Source organism: Balaenoptera physalus, assembly GCF_965194825.1.
Source record: "Balaenoptera physalus genome assembly, chromosome: 3".
NCBI lineage: Eukaryota > Metazoa > Chordata > Mammalia > Artiodactyla > Balaenopteridae > Balaenoptera > Balaenoptera physalus.
The window spans coordinates 71,986,492-72,004,054 of record NC_138890.1 but is presented as its reverse complement, the minus strand read 5'-3'; the positions used below and the strand labels follow the sequence as shown (position 1 = coordinate 72,004,054).

The 17,563-nt window shown below is 41.4% G+C and overlaps 1 protein-coding gene across 7 annotated transcripts in view; it reads left to right on the top strand.

The window, feature by feature from the left end:
• The window catches only part of MEGF10 (multiple EGF like domains 10), a 363,967-nt gene extending 346,730 nt beyond the window's left edge, over nt 1–17,237 (top strand). For 6 of the 7 annotated variants that reach the window (XM_082457836.1, XM_082457834.1, XM_082457835.1 and 3 more), the window contains 8 exons: nt 1,179–1,307; nt 3,503–3,631; nt 5,728–5,964; nt 7,050–7,177; nt 8,541–8,664; nt 12,445–12,489; nt 13,323–13,529; nt 15,727–17,237. In XM_082457836.1, coding sequence (XP_082313962.1) covers nt 1,179–1,307; nt 3,503–3,631; nt 5,728–5,964; nt 7,050–7,177; nt 8,541–8,664; nt 12,445–12,489; nt 13,323–13,529; nt 15,727–15,935 — 1,208 coding nt within the window. In that variant the 3' untranslated portion in view covers nt 15,936–17,237. The remainder of the gene's footprint in view (nt 1–1,178; nt 1,308–3,502; nt 3,632–5,727; nt 5,965–7,049; nt 7,178–8,540; nt 8,665–12,444; nt 12,490–13,322; nt 13,530–15,726) is intronic. The other variant, XM_082457840.1, reaches the window with a different exon arrangement.
• The last annotated feature ends 326 nt before the right edge of the window (nt 17,238–17,563 follow it).

Here is a 17,563-nt window from a genome sequence, read left to right as displayed (position 1 = left end):
ATATATAGAAAGTTTTTCAGCTCTTCAGAGAAAAGAAAAAGGGAAAGTTATTGTGCATAATTCTAAAATTAGGACCTGCTTCAATCAGAGGACCTTTTGAAGTAGAAGTAGCACAGCACAGTGGGAAGAACATGGGGTCTGGAGCCAGACCTCCCTGTGTTTGTATCGTGGCCCTGCCATCCTGCCATTTGCTGGTTGTGTGACTTGGGCTCAGTTTCCATCCATAGGGTGAGAATATCTATCCCTGTGTTTCTGGGTTATTGAAAAGATTCAATGAGAGGATGCAGGAAAAGAATCTGGCACAGAGTAGGTGCTAAATAAATATGTGGAAGTGATGTCATTGCATGCTGGCATCCATGCTCTGCCTCTGTTTCTTGAAAGTTGAGCTTTCGTTAAAACTTCTATAAGAAAAAGGGAAGATTAAAAAGCACATGTGATGCTTGGAAACAGCCGTCGAGCAGCCCGCATTGAAGTTTTCATGATGGCAGAGAGCCCTGAAACACTCCTGCAGGGCAGCTGCTGGCCCAGGAAAGCCAATAGGGCTTGTGCATGTCCTCAGCCCAAAGGCCCCAGTAGTCTGGGTCTTGAAAATTGTGCAGCAGTAAGAAGGCTTATTGCTTTTTTTAACAATGCACCTATGAAGTGCAGGTTTTTTTAAGATCAGAATTCTACCACACATCTTTGCTGAAGAAGATACTATTACATAAGAGAGTAACAGATAGGGATGACAGGGCTAGTAGCAGACTTGGAGACATTCTGTACTATAAGTAAAAGCATGTAGGTAATTTTAACAAAGTACTCATTTCAGTCCATGGAATTTGAGTCCAGGATTCTAGTAGTCGAGTGAAAAAAATGAAAGGAAACGTCCCCGGACTTCCATGGGGTTGATGGAATGCTTTGTTAGAAGACACCAGCTTGCCTCCAGGGATACCAGCGATGGTTAAACCGCCCCAGGCGTGGAACTGCTCTTTCGCCTGCTCGTGAAGTACAAGTTCCTCCCAAGAGCTCCATCTTGGGACTTCAAAGAAGCCGTTGTGAGATGCTGCGATGCGCATTATTATCTTTATTCTCGCTCTACTGGCTCAGCGTCCTTCAGGTTCAAACACAAACATGTTGGAGGCGGAGCTGGGTTTCTCCTCAGCGGGCTCCTGACTCTGCTGTCCTTCCTTCTCGCACAGGATGTCCCCTGGGCTTCTATGGAAAGGACTGCGCCTTGATATGCCGGTGTCAAAACGGAGCCGACTGCGACCACATCTCCGGACAGTGTACTTGCCGCACCGGGTTCATGGGGAAGCAGTGTGAGCAGAGTGAGTGTGAGAGCGAGGCACCTCTAGGCGCTGTTATTTCCCCTCCAACTCCTGACGATGCGAAGGCAGGACCCACAGCTTTGAGGCTGTTCCGCCTGATGGCTGGTCCCCTAACAGCGCGGTTGACTTCCTTCCCCTGCCAGAGACCCCGCTACCTTGGGATTCTTGCTGGCGGTCCTTGTCCTCAAAATTCTTCTTCTGAGGAACTGATCAGCGCTCTGGGTGGAGGGGCTGTGGCTACAAGGATGAAGACAAAATTCAAGTTTTCCATCTGTTCATCCTGGCTCTTTCTTCCTCCCCTTCTTATTTTTGGAACGTGGCTGCTCAGAGCTTTCAAAGAGCCAGTCAGGCTTTCCCCACGGCAGAGGCCGTGCCAGGGTCTCGCAGCGGAGGGGTGTGCGTTCGGTAGGGCCAGGTTGGGTGCGCGGGGGCAGAGGGGCTGGGAGCCCAGTGCCAGCCCCGCCGTGGGGGAGGGGTGAGTCCGTGCAAACACGGCCACGCTTTGGACAACCTTCTCTTGATAGTGCTTTTATACCGTTTCCACTAACTACTCCTCATCTGAGTATTAACAACCTTCCAGACAATATATTGCCTTCAATTTTTTTGTTGTAAAAATCCCACTCAGGGAGCATATACTCTATTGGAATTCCCTGTCCTTCTGGTTCCATTTCTACCCCAGCAGCTATGTATCTGCTCACAGGGCTGTAAGAACATGAGCCTTAGACTGAGTATTTCAAAGTAGTTTATTATTCCTTTCCTCTGTGACTTTCATTCAGTGTTTAAGATGAATAATCAGGTCTTAGGGCCGTATGAGGCTCACTCTTTCACCATAAGTGACAGGAAAGGTGCAGGACGTTTCCTGCTTACAGAGGGTGTGCTCTTGAGAAGGATGCAACAAAGATTATATGGCTGCAGGAGCAATGTGGCCTGGAAAGGTTGATCAGCAGAGTAGGACTTGGGCAACAAAGCGCTACTCTCCCTCCACGACCCCTCCCCAGGACCTCACGGCACCACTGGACAGCCAGGTTTGCCTGGCTGTCTATGTGCCAAACTCTAGAATATATCTGCATATCCTCCCATCTAGTAAATAACAAGGGTGACATCCAGGAATCAGCCTGGACAGAGATGGCCCCATTTTAGCTTTGCACTGCTAGTTCATTTAATCATGAAACAGATACTGAGTCCCACAGTTGCCTGCACACTGCTTTGTGTATATAGATATTATGTGTATGTGTATAAATGTCTAAACATATATACACATACATATATGCCTAGAAACCAGAATAGGCTCTAAACTGACTTTCACTTGAATGCCAGCATGGTTATGGGCTTATTAAATAAAAACATCTTAAGTGCTTCCATGATTACTCTGAACATCAAATTAAAATGTTCCTATTTTTGGAGACTTTTCCTAATGCTCATGTGTAAATAGAAACCCTGTGTCTGACAGAGAGCTCTGATAGTAACAGCACATTGCCCCCTGCTGCTCACTTTACAAAAAACATCAGTATTTTGTTATGATAATTTTTACATTTAACATGCCTAGTATATTCTTTGAAATTCATGCCCAACTCTTACACGACTACATCGTAATAATCTCACTATTTTAATCTCTCAGTCTTCAACCTGCAAATCCAAATTTTGAGCCTTTCTGTGGTAAATGAAGTTCTTACCTAGAGAATTAACAAAGCTTGCCCTCTCCCTCTTCCCCTGCTCCCAGCTAATCCAAGTCAGAATGTGCCTTCAGGAGGATCCTACAGCCTACAGTAAAATATACATGTTCTCAAAGAAGCATCTCTAATTTATACTTTTCAGCGTAGTCCCCTTCCATCCCATAGTTTTGCCTGCTGGAGTCATCTCAGATTGCCCTTAGTGATGATCTTCATCAGTTCCACTGGGGTTCCACAGACTCTCTACAAACCTCCATCAGGGAGGTGGGTACATACAATAGAATCTGAAAGTGCCCAGAGCTGTGATGAGGGCCTCAGTCTCTGGCCCTATGCTGCCTGGCCTGTGAGTCCCAGCGTGACTCAAGGAACACCAGCCAGCTCTAGGACACCCTAGGTGGTACAAGTCTCCCTGAACAGGGATCCCCTGGAAGGGCTGGCCTCCAGGCACACCAGATCATACAGTAAGACCCTTGCCCCAGGTTCCCAAGGCTGGAGAGCTACATTGGACTCTCATCTTCTCCTCAGAGTGCCCTGCAGGAATATATGGCTATGGCTGTCGCCAGATATGTGACTGTCTGAATAATTCCACCTGTGACCACATCACCGGGACCTGTTACTGCAGCCCAGGATGGAAGGGGGCACGATGTGATCAAGGTAAGGATGCTAGTAAAGGATACTTACTCAGATGAGGACAATCAAGCTGAAAGAAGTTGAGTGATTTGCCCAAGGTTACATATATCTAGAATATGTTAGTGTTTTGATAGCAGGTTTGTCTGATTCCAAAGCTCATGAGTTTTCCACTGTGCCTACAGTTTTTTCAGCTTTATTGAAATATAATTAACCTGTAAAAAGCAATACACACATATATATATATATATAATTATACTGTATATATGTATACACACACACATATATATATAACATATATACAACACAAAGTATACAACTTGATAAAATCTGACGTATGTATACACCCATGAAACTATCACCACAATAAAAATAATGAATACATCCATCACCCCCCAAAGTTCCCTCCCTGCCACCACTAGGTCCCAGGCAATCACTGATCTACTTTCTGTCACTATAGATTAGTTTGCATTTCCTAGAATTTCATATACGTGGAACCATACTGTACTCTTTTTTGTCTGACTTTGTTTATTCGGCATAATTCTTTTTGAACCATGTTGCTGTGTGTATCAATACTTCAGTTCTTTTTATTGCTGAGTAGTATTCTATTGCGTGGATATACTGTAATTTGTTGACCCATTCATTCTCCTGTGATGGACATTTGGATTGTTTCCAGTTTTTGGCTACTGCAGATAAAGCTATTGTGAAGAGTAGTGTGTCAAGTCTTTGGGGACATAGGCTTTCATTTCTCTTGGGTAAGTTCATAGGCATAGAAGGATTGGGTCATACGGTATGTGCATGTTTAACCTTTCAAGAAACTCGTGCCTGTGGTTTTTAACTAGGGTGTATATCACAGTCACCTGGGACTACCTGCAATATACATAGTCAGTCCTACTTGGGCAATTCTGATTCTGGGGTGGATGGCTCCCTTGAGAAAGATGGTTCTGAAGCATGGCCTTCAGAGGGCTCCTAGCGCCTGTGGTGCTTTCTCTGTGTCATAAACACATGGGCTGTAAAGGCTTCAGAAAATTCATATAGTGATGTAAGTGAAGTCATCTTAAACAGTAAACTATGTGGGTATTCCTATTTAACTTTCTTTCATAAAATAACTTTGACATGCTCATGATTTGTATTTGACCCTCATAACAATACAATGTTATATTCCACAATAACATTGTTGTTACAAATACATTGTAATCACACTACACTGGCCTTGGTGCCTGCCTTTTGGGGCAGGCTGTCTTATAAGAAGGTCTAGCGTTTAGAATCATAAAGTCATAGGGACATTTGAGCTGGAAGTACCTTCATGGAGGCCATGAAGGATGTATTCATTATTTCCTCTTTTACAGATGATGAAACTGCAGCCTAAGAGCTTAAGGGAAAGTTTAGAATGTATGGATCAATTTTTTTAGATGCCAGGTTTCTTGATTGTCAGCCCCACTTGTGCCTTCACTTGATGGAACTCAAGGAAGAACTATGTAAAATGAAATTTTGAATTTTAATGAGTAAGGTTTTAGGGTGATGTTACCAGGTATTATTGGGACAGACCTTTCTGTCATAGAAAATACCTCATAGAACATATCTTCTGAGGTAAAAGGCTCATTGAAATTAGGACAAGACAGATCCTGATCTTGGGCTAGATTTCTAATGGACTTATTCTTGACTGGAAGGAAAATTACTTTCCTCTTAGAAATGCTAAGGATAGACATAAAATAAAGTTGGGCACTTGAGTTAGCCATTCATAAGCTTAATGCTGGATAATAAATAAAGAACAATAAAAATTAGATAAATTATTACCCCCAAGTAACTGCTGATCTAAGCGTTTAATTGGAAATCTGTGAGAAGCTCTCAAACCCTACTGTTGAGTCTTTGGGTTCAGGAAATCCTGTCTCTTTTTTGAGTCTTAGAGAAGCCCTCTTCTGGGCACGGACAAGCCAACAACATCTGAACATGAGGAATGTTTGTTTTTCCTTCCTTCTCTGTTTCCAAAAGTTTCTAAATTGACATTTCATGAACTGAAAATATCCAGGCATTAGCACAGTGGGAGATTTTTGTAAATAGAGACCAGATATTTATCCGGCACATTGTCATCCTTACTCACGTCTCTTTTTCTCCTTTTCTAGCTGGTGTTATAATAGTCGGAAATCTGAACAGCTTAAGCAGAACCAGTACAGCTCTCCCCACTGATTCCTACCAGATCGGGGCCATTGTGGGCATCATCATTCTTGTCCTAGTTGTTCTGTTCCTCCTGGCGTTGTTCATTATTTATAGACACAAGCAGAAGGGGAAGGAATCGAGCATGCCAGCAGTCACCTACACCCCCGCCATGAGGGTCATGAATGCAGACTATGCCATTTCAGGTGAGACTGGACTCACCAGAGGCATTTTACTCCTTGAAAAATGAGGCTTCATCCTGGTTCTTTGAAACTGAGCATCTTGGGCTGTGCTGCCCGTAGTTATTGTCAATCAACCTTGAGAAAATTTTATGTTTGGAGAAGATGCATTGTTAGAAATGCGTTTTATGTGACAACAGTGGTGAAATCATCACTGTTGTCTTCTGTGAGGGATTTAAAATTGGATTCATTATATGGTTGCTTTAAATGTTGGGAATTTCAACCTGGAAGGAGCTTTGGTGGGCACCCAGTCCCAAGCTGTTGTCATATGTGGGGGACAGGGTGGGGAGAGGAGGAGGTGGCCATAATTTTATCGAGGTCATGGAGCAGGTCAGGCATGAGGACCCGGCCTTTTGTCTCTGGCCTTGCGTTCTTCCAAGGTGCCTTCCAGCCTGTCCTGGGGCCCATGGGAATCATTAGCTGCACAGCAACCAAGTTATATAAGAAACAGTTTGGGGGGATTAGCAAGAACCAAGGCTGTTCTTTAAGAAAACTCTTTTGAATCTTCCTTTCTGTCACAAGACCCCATAAAAAGTAAATTTTTAAGTGACACGCTCAATCCTGAGAAGAAGTAACCACATAAGTGAAGAATTTGGAAACTTAAGGTATTTATTAATTTGGGGGCAATCACTGAAGTATTTCAGGTGGGTTACATGTTTATAAATAAAGTGATTCTGGGGGAATCCATAAAGTAGCTGATTTACTTAGCAGTGCATTTCTAGTGCGGAATATTGTGTCAAGAATTCGAGTGTTTAAAAAAAAGAGGAAAGTTACAGCAGAAGTAGCTTCAAAGTGATGCCTTCCCAGCTTGTACAAGCTCCAAAGCAAAGAGCAGTTGTTGTTGGATACTTTCACACTTTTCCAGGAGGCAGGTAGGAAGGCAGATGCCTGCTGCTTCTAGAGGCTTTGCTGCGTATGCAGGGCCGGAGGGGATTCTGTCCCGCCTGTGATATGGAAGCAGTCCAAACATTTGTTCTTGTTATTTTGCTTCCCTCTTTCCCACGGGCATTTAGGGAGCCTGCCATCTTAACCATTTCCTTCTCTTCTGGCAGAAACCCTTCCTCACAGCAATGGTGGAAATGCTAACAGCCATTACTTCACCAATCCCAGTTACCACACACTCACCCAGTGTGCCACATCCCCTCACGTCAACAACAGGGACAGGATGACCATCGCAAAGGTGAGAGGAAATGGTCTAAGCCAGTGAGGGTGGGCAGGGGAGAGAGGAAGGAGCAAGCGTGTATGAGGGCTACTGTTTGCCAGCTGCCGTTCTATGTACATACATCTATTGTCTCATTTATTCCTCTAAACAATCCCATGGGTGTGTATTAGGATCTCTGGTTTACTGACAAAAACCCCTAAGTAATGGGGAATTTAAGTCACTTCCAAACATCACTTGTGAGTGAGGCTGCCGCGAGGTGAGTCAGTCTCGCTGTCTCTACAACTTGTACTGTTTTCGTTGCACTTCTTTGGAAAAATGTTTCTAACATTGCATGAGGTTCTAAAGTAATGTCTCAGACCAAACCTATAGCGGACTCAGGCCTGGGTAAAATTCCCAAGTTTGACTTTTGTGACCACCTGTCTTCTAGTGCCCTTTCCTGGCCACCTGTACTTGAGTAATGGCAACAACAATAATATGCATTTATTTCACTTAAACCACATGAAATTGAATTTTTGTGGGTCAAAAATTATCAAATAGAAACAACCTGATACTATGTGCCAAGCAATTCTAATCATTTTACAAATATAAATTTGTAAAATGATTAGAATGATTTAATCTTCACACCAATCCTATGAATCAAGAGTCATTATCCCATTTTACAGATGCCCATAGAGGTTGGAGGCCCCAGAGTGGCTCCTCTGGTACCACCCAGTTCACCCCCAGGTCTCTTTCAGTGCTCTGAAATCCCAAACATTTCTCCCTTCCAAACTGCGCCTGAATTATATTTCCAGTCTCCGTTGTCTAATTCCAGCTCTCTATTAGAAGAAAACCAAGCTAATTAAATTAATTCAGTTGCAATTAAATCAGTGCAGCTGGATTTTAATTATAGTGCCTCATAGTTAAATAGCACTTCACATTCTCCAGAGACTTTGATATTTGTCATACCATTTGTTCTTATTCCCATTCAGGGAGGGAACAAAGTAGGTCATCTTATCCTCATGCTTATGGCTAAGAAAACTGCTAAGAGTGACTCGTACAAGATCATACAGTGTTTGATGGGAAAGCTCAGACCAAGAATTTGTTTTTATCAGTTCAAAATTCCATGTATGTAAACCAAAGTAAAGTCTAACTGGCACAGAGCGACAGCAGGAAATGGAGAAGTTGCGGCAGTGGAGGAAAGGGTTGGGGCCTAGGGACACATACTCCTGCTGCCTCTAAGTCCTGCCAGGTCAGAAGCGGTCACCTTGGCCTCTTGGTGCATCCTCATGTAAGGACCGGTCCTTGATACATGCCATGGACTTGCTTTCCCCAGGTGGGTAACACTTCACCATGCCATATTGTATTTTCTCTTTAAATCTTTTGTTGTTTATATTTTTAACAGTCAAAAAACAATCAGCTGTTTGTGAACCTGAAAAATGTGAATCCTGGGAAGAGGGGCCCTGTGGTGGACTACACAGGCACGCTGCCTGCGGACTGGAAACACGGCGGCTACCTCAACGAGCTTGGCAAGTCCCCCCCTTCCCCACCTTCACAAGCATCTTTGTCTTCTAGTCACCGCAAACAGTGACAGATTCATGACAGTGCCAAAGCGATCTATTGAAAACATGCATGGAAAAACAAAGTCATAGGATTATACCTAATCCCTGTATGGGGCTTTTACTGTCCTAAGGGCTTTATTTATTCAACATTTATTGAGTTCTTACTATGAGCCAGGAATTGATAAAAAGAGACAAGGATCTCTGCCTGCTCGTAGCTTACATCCCACCTCTCCATGTATTAACTCACCTAATTCTCACAAGTACTGTTATAGGTACCATTATTATCATCATCATCTCCCTGTTACAGTAGTGAAACTCAGTCGTAAAGAGGTTAAGTAACTTGTGTAAGTTCTCAAAGCCTATTAAATGGTGGAGCTGGAATTTGAACCTAGTCAGCTTGGTTCCAGGGTGTGTGCTTCTCTTTGCTCTCTGTTAATCTGAGGCACCCTCACTAGAGGCCCTTCCTCTTTTAGGTGAGGAGATAGAGATATCAATTAGATATCTAATAGTAAGTCAGTGGTTCTGAAAATAGTAAGTCAGTGGTTCTCAAACGTCTGGGAATCAGGACCCTTTCATACACCCTTAAAAGTAATCGAGGAGCCCAAATAACCCCTACCAACATGGGTTATATCTGCTGATATTTACCATATTACAAATAAAATCTGAGAACATCTTAAAGAGCTATTTATTAATTTATAATAACACCTCATTTCGTGATAACATAAAATGCATTTTTATGAAAAATAACTACATTTTCCAAAATGAAACAAAAAAAATTAGTGAGAAGAGTGGCACTGTTTAACACTTTTATACATCTCTTTACTACCTGGCTTAATAGAGGACAGCTAGATTTTCATATCTGCTTCTGTGTTTGATCAGTAGTGATCTTACACTTGGTGTGGCTCCTGGAAAACTCCAACATACACCTGAGAGAGAATGAGAGTGGAAAGGACAAATAGTGTTATATTATGATGAGAACACAACATTTAATCTCGGGGCCCTCCTGCAAAAGGGGCTGGGGATTCCTGGACCACACTTAAAGAACTGCTCTGATACCCCATTGAGCATGTGGTGCAGCCCCTTATTTTCAGGGAGGAGCGGAATGATATAGTAACTAACATGTGTGCAGTGTCTTAGGGGAAGCAGACCCTTTCATATGTATTTATTTGGTGGTAAGGTTGCCAGGAAGTCCCATTAAATTGGAATTTCAGATAAGAAACAAATAATTTTTGTATAAATATATCCCAAATATTGCACGAGGCAAACTTATATGAAAAATTATTTGTTGTTTCTCTAAAATTCAAATTTAACTGGACCTCCTGTGTTTTTATTTACTAAATCTGGCACCCCCTACTGTGTGGGTCCTTCCACAAATCTTGTTTTATAGAGGAATAAGCAAAGAGGTTAACTCTCTTGTCCAAGATTTCATAGAAGGAAGGGGGTAAAATTGGGTCTCACAGTTGGTCTTCTGCCTCCCCTCACTTCGATCCTTCTGTGAATACCGTATATGTCCATTCACCTGAACCACATGGAGGAACCAACCCCTGTGGGCTCTGAAATCCCCTCTTACTATGGAAATGGAAATGTTTAAGTAGCAAATGAGTACAAATTCTTAACTTTTATCTTCATTCTTCAATTGATAACCAACATTATCACTAGGATGTGTATTTCTACATACTTAGAGTAAAATTACTTATATACCAGATTCACATTATACTTACTGGTGAAATCACTTAACTTTAGGGAGGTTAATAATCTAGCTCAAAGAAGTACATGAATTGATAATAGTCAAATACCACCCAGCACTAATGAGGGAAAAGTTCTCTCATTCCATCTCCACTTAATGGAGTTTGTCCTGATTCCAGAACACAACACACAGTCACTGTAACTGTCACATATAAATTTCTCCGCTTTCTGTCTCAATGAGACCCAAGGGACTGATTATTAGTAACATAAAATCTTCATTGGAAATTCTGGATCTCCTTGGTTTGTTCCCATCCAAAAGTAATTCTGCATTTAATATCCCTGTAAAGTTGTTGCATCGAAAAAGTCTTTTCTAACAAAGAACAGAATAAGACACATTATGGATAATGAAGTGTGTAGTAGTTTTAAATGATGGGAAAGTTGTGATGCTGTCTGAAAGAGCCCTGAACTTGACACACAAGCTGTGAGATCAATTCCTGGTTCTGTGATATGACACTGTGCCAGTCATCCTCTCAAGACTGATTTGTTTGTTTGTAAAATAGAGATAAGGATCACGTTCTGGCTCATTGTATGAAGTAGATTAACTGGAGCATTTGAAAGCGCCTGTTCAGGGATTGGGACAGACAGGAGTTTATGAGGAAGCCCACCTGCTTCCTTGTTAAAACTGCACCCTGATCTTCCAGGGCAGAGAAGAGGGAATCTGCCATGAGTGGCTGGTCTCATAGCCCCGCTCTTGTTCCCTGATTTACTATCCACCCCATGTTGCTCCTCTCTTTAACCCCTTGGGAAAGGCTAGCCATTGCACAGCTAAGATCAAGACGGACATTTAACAAGACTTTGCCACAGTTTGGAGATGGCCAAGGGAATTAGGCAAAGAAAAACATAGAGTTCTTTGATTAGGCTGCTGTCAGACCACAGGCTGCCTGTCTTCACCGGGTCCCTTTAAAAAATCCAGAATCTCTAAGACCACCCTCACTTCTGATACCAACTACAAGTTCAAGGGTCCTCAAGACCACCCACAGGATCAATAATTTGCTAGAAAGACAGAACTCACTAAGAGCTGTTATACTCATGGTTACAGTTTATCACAGCAAAAAGGTACAGATTAAAATCAGCGAGGGAAGAGACACGGGGCAGAGTCCAGGAAAGTTCAAGTGTGGAACTTCCAGTTGTCCTTTCCCAGTGGAATCATAGAAACTGCTAACTTTTCCTAGCAACAATGTGTGACAAACTATTATATATATAGAATAGATAAACAACAAGGTCCTACTGTATAGCACAGGGAACTATATTCAATATCTTGTAATAAACCATAATTGAAAAGAATATGAAAAAGAATATATATATATATATATATATATATATATATATATATATATATATATATATATATATAACTGAATCACTTTGCTGTAGCTCAGGAACTGACACATTTTAAATCAACTGTACTTCAATAAAATAAATTTTTTAAAAAAGTGTTACAGTAACTGAAACACCATTCATTTATATGGCGCTTCAGAGTTTGCAATGCCTTTCCCTATGGTCTATTTCACTTCATGTTCACAACAACCCTGTAAGACTTAGAAGGTGGGTTGTGTTTTCCCCATTTTAGAGATAAGAAAATTGAGGCTCAGTGAGTTGAACATCTTGTGTAAAGTCATGTAGCTAACAAGTGATGAGATCCCAGTCCTTTGTCTCAGTTCTAGCCTGATTGTGTCCTTTCCACCGAGCAACCTTGAATCAAGTCTACTGATTCATCTGTGCCTCAGTTTCTACCCCATATTGACCAGCCTTTCCCAAAGTCACTGAAACGAGCAGGAGAATGCTCAGAATGCTATATAACATTTTTTTAAACTCTTAAGTACTGAAACATCTGGCGCAAGTGATCTGGTGTTGAGGTTTGGAAAGCAGCATCCTTGGCTATTACCTGCAGTGGGGAGACAGTGGGTGCCCAAGCCATCTTCACCAAGGACCTGAGAATATTAGATGAGTTTTCTCTTTCTTTCAGTCCTCACTGGATATTTTTTTCTTCCTTTGTTACAGGTGCTTTTGGACTTGACAGAAGTTATATGGGAAAATCCTTGAAAGGTATAGTGTAAATTTGAGGAAGAAATACATTTATCAGAACACAAGTAAAAAACTTTTTTACCTCAGAGACAGAAATAATTTGTTAAACCAGCGAAAGCGGCACTGTAGGGAAAGTGTAGCATTGTTAGGGGGTTTAATTACTCCAGCAAAGACATGAGCACGTTTGACTGCCAGCAAGAGAGTGAACATAGGTGGATCTTGTTAGAGCAGAAGTCTTGGAGAACCAAGGCTTTGATTTGCTGGGAAAACACTCATAATTCCTTTCAAAGAAATATGGCTTGTGGGGAGAGAGAAATATGAGAAAGGAAATAGCAGGGAAAAGAGGAAGAGATCAGCTTGGTTACATGTTCACTGAAGCCTGCTTTTTGGAAGGAACTTGAGTAGTAACTTCAGGTTCCCAGACCTGAGGTTTTACAAAAGAAGCCTCACAGCATAGTTGCCTTCCTTACCATGATAATAGTATCTTCTTATGCTCCTGGGGTCAGCAACAGATGGGGTCTTGACTGAAGCCTTTGAGGATTCGGAAACTATTATTAAAATAAGATGGAATTAATTTTATTTGAGTGTGATAATAAAAATGAAATCAAATCCATGATGTTTACATTGGTCCTCACCTTAGAGAGGAGACAAAATTACTTTGTGGATGGGTAATTTTATAGCAGATTCTCTCCAAAATACGTAAGAAATGGATGCCATTATTTTCATTGTTAAAAATTATAGATAACTACGAAGAAAAATAAGTAATCTGCCCAAGTCAGTTATCGCCAAGAAAATAAATGATGTTGCCCATGAAATAGCATTTGCTTTCCCCCCCACCCCATCTCTCTTCACAGACCTGGGAAAGCATTCTGAATATAATTCAAGTAACTGCTCCCTAAGCAGTTCTGAAAACCCTTATGCCACTATTAAAGACCCACCCATCCTTATTCCCAAACACTCAGAGTGTGGTTATGTGGAGATGAAGTCACCGGCACGGAGAGATTCCCCATATGCAGAGATCAATAACTCAACTTCAGCCAACAAGAATGTCTATGAAGTTGGTAAGTTTTCCTAACCAAAGAAAGAACCTAGTGAATGGGAATATTCTTTTCAAACAGTTTTAAAGTCCTTGAGAATACAGTAGTTGCAGTTCATATACACTGTATTGAAAATAATGGTCTGTATTTTAAATGTTAACCTGTGTTTACGGTGATCATATTAGTTGGTGTCAAATGAACTTTTCAGGGAAAATACCATTTAGAAAATTCAAAGTAAGTTTTTTTTTGTTTTTGTTTTTTTACCTCCCACCCAGTCATCCATCTTCTGTTTTGTAACCATAGTGAATATTTTAGCACGCATGTGGAATAGAATATGTATCATATTAGCTAATATGTCAAGTTAGCCAAAACAAATGGTTCAAGTGGATTAAACAGATGGTTCCATTTCCTAGTTGCATTCATTATATTAATATAATGCTTTTAGCAGGATTGGAACATTTTACTTTTAAATTTGTCTATTAGATTAGTAATACTCTCTGATGTGAATCTGATACAAATTGATAAGAATTCAGTTAGTAGAGTTATTTTGATTGCCCCTTGCAAATACCATTTGAGGAAAGTTAAAACATACCAGAGCTATCCTGGGCAGAGCTATCCTGGGCTAGATAGTAGAGCTTTATATTTTCATTTTTCTTTCTCCATATCTTTCTCAATATTTATGATTTAAGCCTGAAAAAAATTCTCTACTACAGTTGACCCTTGAGCAACATGGGTTGGAACTGCACGGGTCCACTTATACACGGATTTTTTTCAATAGTAAATATTACAGTTCTATGTGATCTGCAGTTGGTTCAATCCAAGGATGTGAGACCATGGATAGGAGGGCCAATTGTGAAGTTATGTGCGGATTTTCAGTTGCAGCGGGTTGGGGGAGGGTGTGGAGCACCCCAACCTTGCGTTGTTCAGGGGTCAACTGTACATGTAAATGAAGTGACTTACTTAATTCTAGTCATTTGTCATTCATTTTAGGCCGTAGACATGTCATGGAAAGATACGTAATTCTTTTTAAAGTATTAAGACAGCTTTTTAAAATGGAAGCCATAATGAACTACATTTATTTCTAAAAAGTCAGTAACAGTTCCCTTTTGAACTGTCCCCTAAGCCCACCACTGTGAGACGGGAACTCAACTGAGAGCCTGAGTCCTGAGTTCTAAAGCTGTGCACTTGTTATGTGTCTCCATGAATCAAGTGACCCGACCCCCAGAGGACCTTTACCTGTAGAGGAAGGGATTTGGACTAGATTATCTCCAGGTTTTTGCAGACAGTGATTCATGTCCAGGGTTTCTGTATATTCCCTTGATGTCTTCATCCCAACCATACAGTCACCCTTTGTTCTGAGCATTGTTTGTGAGCGTCAGTGGTTCTACCAACCACAGAGTAGCCACCTCTATGTGATTATAAAAGGATCATTAGTTTTAAAAAATAATATTTTCTTATATATATATATATATATTTTTTTTCTTTAATTTATTTATGGCTGTGTTGGGTCTTCGTTTCTGTGCGAGGGCTTCCTCTAGTTGCGGCGAGCGGAGGCCGCTCTTCATCGCGGTGCGCGGGCCTCTCACTATCGCGGCCTCTCTTGTTGCGGAGCACAGGCTCCAGATGCGCAGGCTCAGTAGTTGTGGCTCACGGGCCCAGCCGCTCCGCGGCATGTGGGATCTTCCCAGACCAGGGCTCGAACCCGTGTTCCCTGCATTGGCAGGCGGATTCTCAACCACTGCGCCACCAGGGAAGCCCCTTATATATTTTTTAAAATTAATTAATTAATTAATTAATTTATTGGCTGTGTTGGGTCTTTGTTGCTGCGCACAGGCTTTCTCTAGTTACAGCGAGCAGGGGCTACTCTTCGTTGCGGTGCGCGGGCTTCTCATTGCAGTGGCTTCTTTTGTTGTGGAGCACGGGCTCTAGGCGTGCGGGCTTCAGTAATTGTGGCATGCAGGCTCAGTAGTTGTGGCTCGTGGGCTCTAGAGCACAGGCTCAGTAGTTGTGGTGCACGGGCTTAGTTGCTCTGCAGCATGTGGGATCATCCTGGACCAGGGCTCGAACCCGTGTCCCCTGCATTGGCAGGCGGATTCTTAACCACTGCGCCACCAGGGAAGTCCCTTCTTATATTTTTATAAAAGCTCCTCTGGTGTGATTGATATTTGCAAGGAATGCCATATTCTTTTTTTTTTTTTTTTTAATTTCCATTGCTGATCAGTTAATGTGTCCCTGGTTGTCACAGAACCTACAGTGAGTGTTGTCCAAGGAATATTCAGCAATAATGGGCATCTCACCCAGGATCCATATGACCTCCCAAAGAACAGTCACATCCCTTGCCATTATGACCTGCTGCCAGTCCGAGACAGTTCCTCCTCCCCCAAGCAAGAGGATGGCGGCGGCAGCAGCAGCAGCAGCAGCAGTGAATGACACCAAAGGACCACTGGGTAGCCGCTGGAACCCTTTCCAGAACTACGGTTCGGTTCTTCTCCATCCTCAAGTTTGCCACCCTATGTGAATGTTAATCTGCTCAGTAGGCAATTGTTGGACATGAACCAGAAAGCTCAAAACTGAGGGTGACTGACTGTAGGTCCTTTTTGTACAGGTGGCTCAGAAGGAGACAGCAATATGATTTCCCATTCTTGCTAGTTTTAGAACTGCACCCATGAAGCAAGACTTATTGTAAAATCTTGGCTAAAAGCATGACCGTGCAGGACTCTTTCAGTGACATGGGTTGCAGTGGACGTTGGTATTGTTGCTTGAAAAATTAAAATTTAAATGTTTTCTTTCTCATTTGCATTATAGAGCTGTACCTAGGATTGTGCGGTTTACCATAAAATTTGCTTCATAAAAGTGTGAATCACTCAACGTGTAGAAGAAAAAGGGCCATCTTATTGAGTCCTTACTGTTTAACTTCTTTCAGCTGGACTCGGAATTGTAAGGCTAATATGAGCCCAGCAGGAACCATTCTGCCAAGTGGCATTACTGGATAGACTCTGAATAAACTCTAGAGGTGGATAGCAAATTTAAATATGAGAACTTTAGACTTCTTTTAGAATGAGGAAATGTACCATTAGAATTACTTTAGAAATGCTAGAATAATTGCAGGAATCAATACGCAAATGTGCCAGGCGGAAGTGTTTCTCCTCTCTATTTGTTCCTTGGCCCACTTTAGATACATGACATTATTCTGATTACTGTCCCCATCATACACATTCACCACTTGAGATCCATAACATATCAATAATTATTTCATAAATATAGAAATGAAATAATTTTATTTTTGACAGATTGGATTGAATGAGTGTATAATGATTGGAAAAAGTTGTAAATTTTAGGTGTAAGATGATGCTTAAGTTTTGTAAACCATTAGTAATACAGGCTGTAATATAGAATTAGCAGAAAGTTTTGATTAATTTTTCCCTAGAAGTGACCGAAATATTTTTGTGCATATTTGAGAAAAGGGCACTTTCCTTTTATTAATTGTTGATTTAGAGAAACTATGCTTAAGCTGGTCTTTTGCATTGCTAATATGACATGTACCCCATTTTTCATCAGTTTGTATTTCCATTTTTAAGTTGTATATTCTATGTTTTGTAGTGTTTGGATTGTTAATGAAAAAATATTATATGTTTATTGTTTCTTGTGTTATGGCTACTTTTGTTTTTGCTTGAGAAAAATGCACTGTTCTTGTTTCTTTTGGAGGGAGGAGATGAAAATATATAAATCAAATCCATTAAAATTGGTCATTACTAAAATAGTACAGTAACCACAAGTGAATGGCTTATAATGGAAATAGAGAAGCTTTTTAATATTCTGAAATGGGGTTCCTTTAGATCCGAGTCTTGGTTAAACCAAAGGGAAGGGGAGCAGGGAGACACTGTTACTGAGAAAGTACCACAGACTGGTCTTACTAAAGACCTTCATTAGGGTGATGATATGATTGATCATCCAAACTGGAACACTTCTGAGGGTAAATGAGGGCATTATGAACAAGTATCCTGCAATGGGCTTAAATTTGGACTGTTACAGGCAAACCAGAAGAGATGTTCATCCTG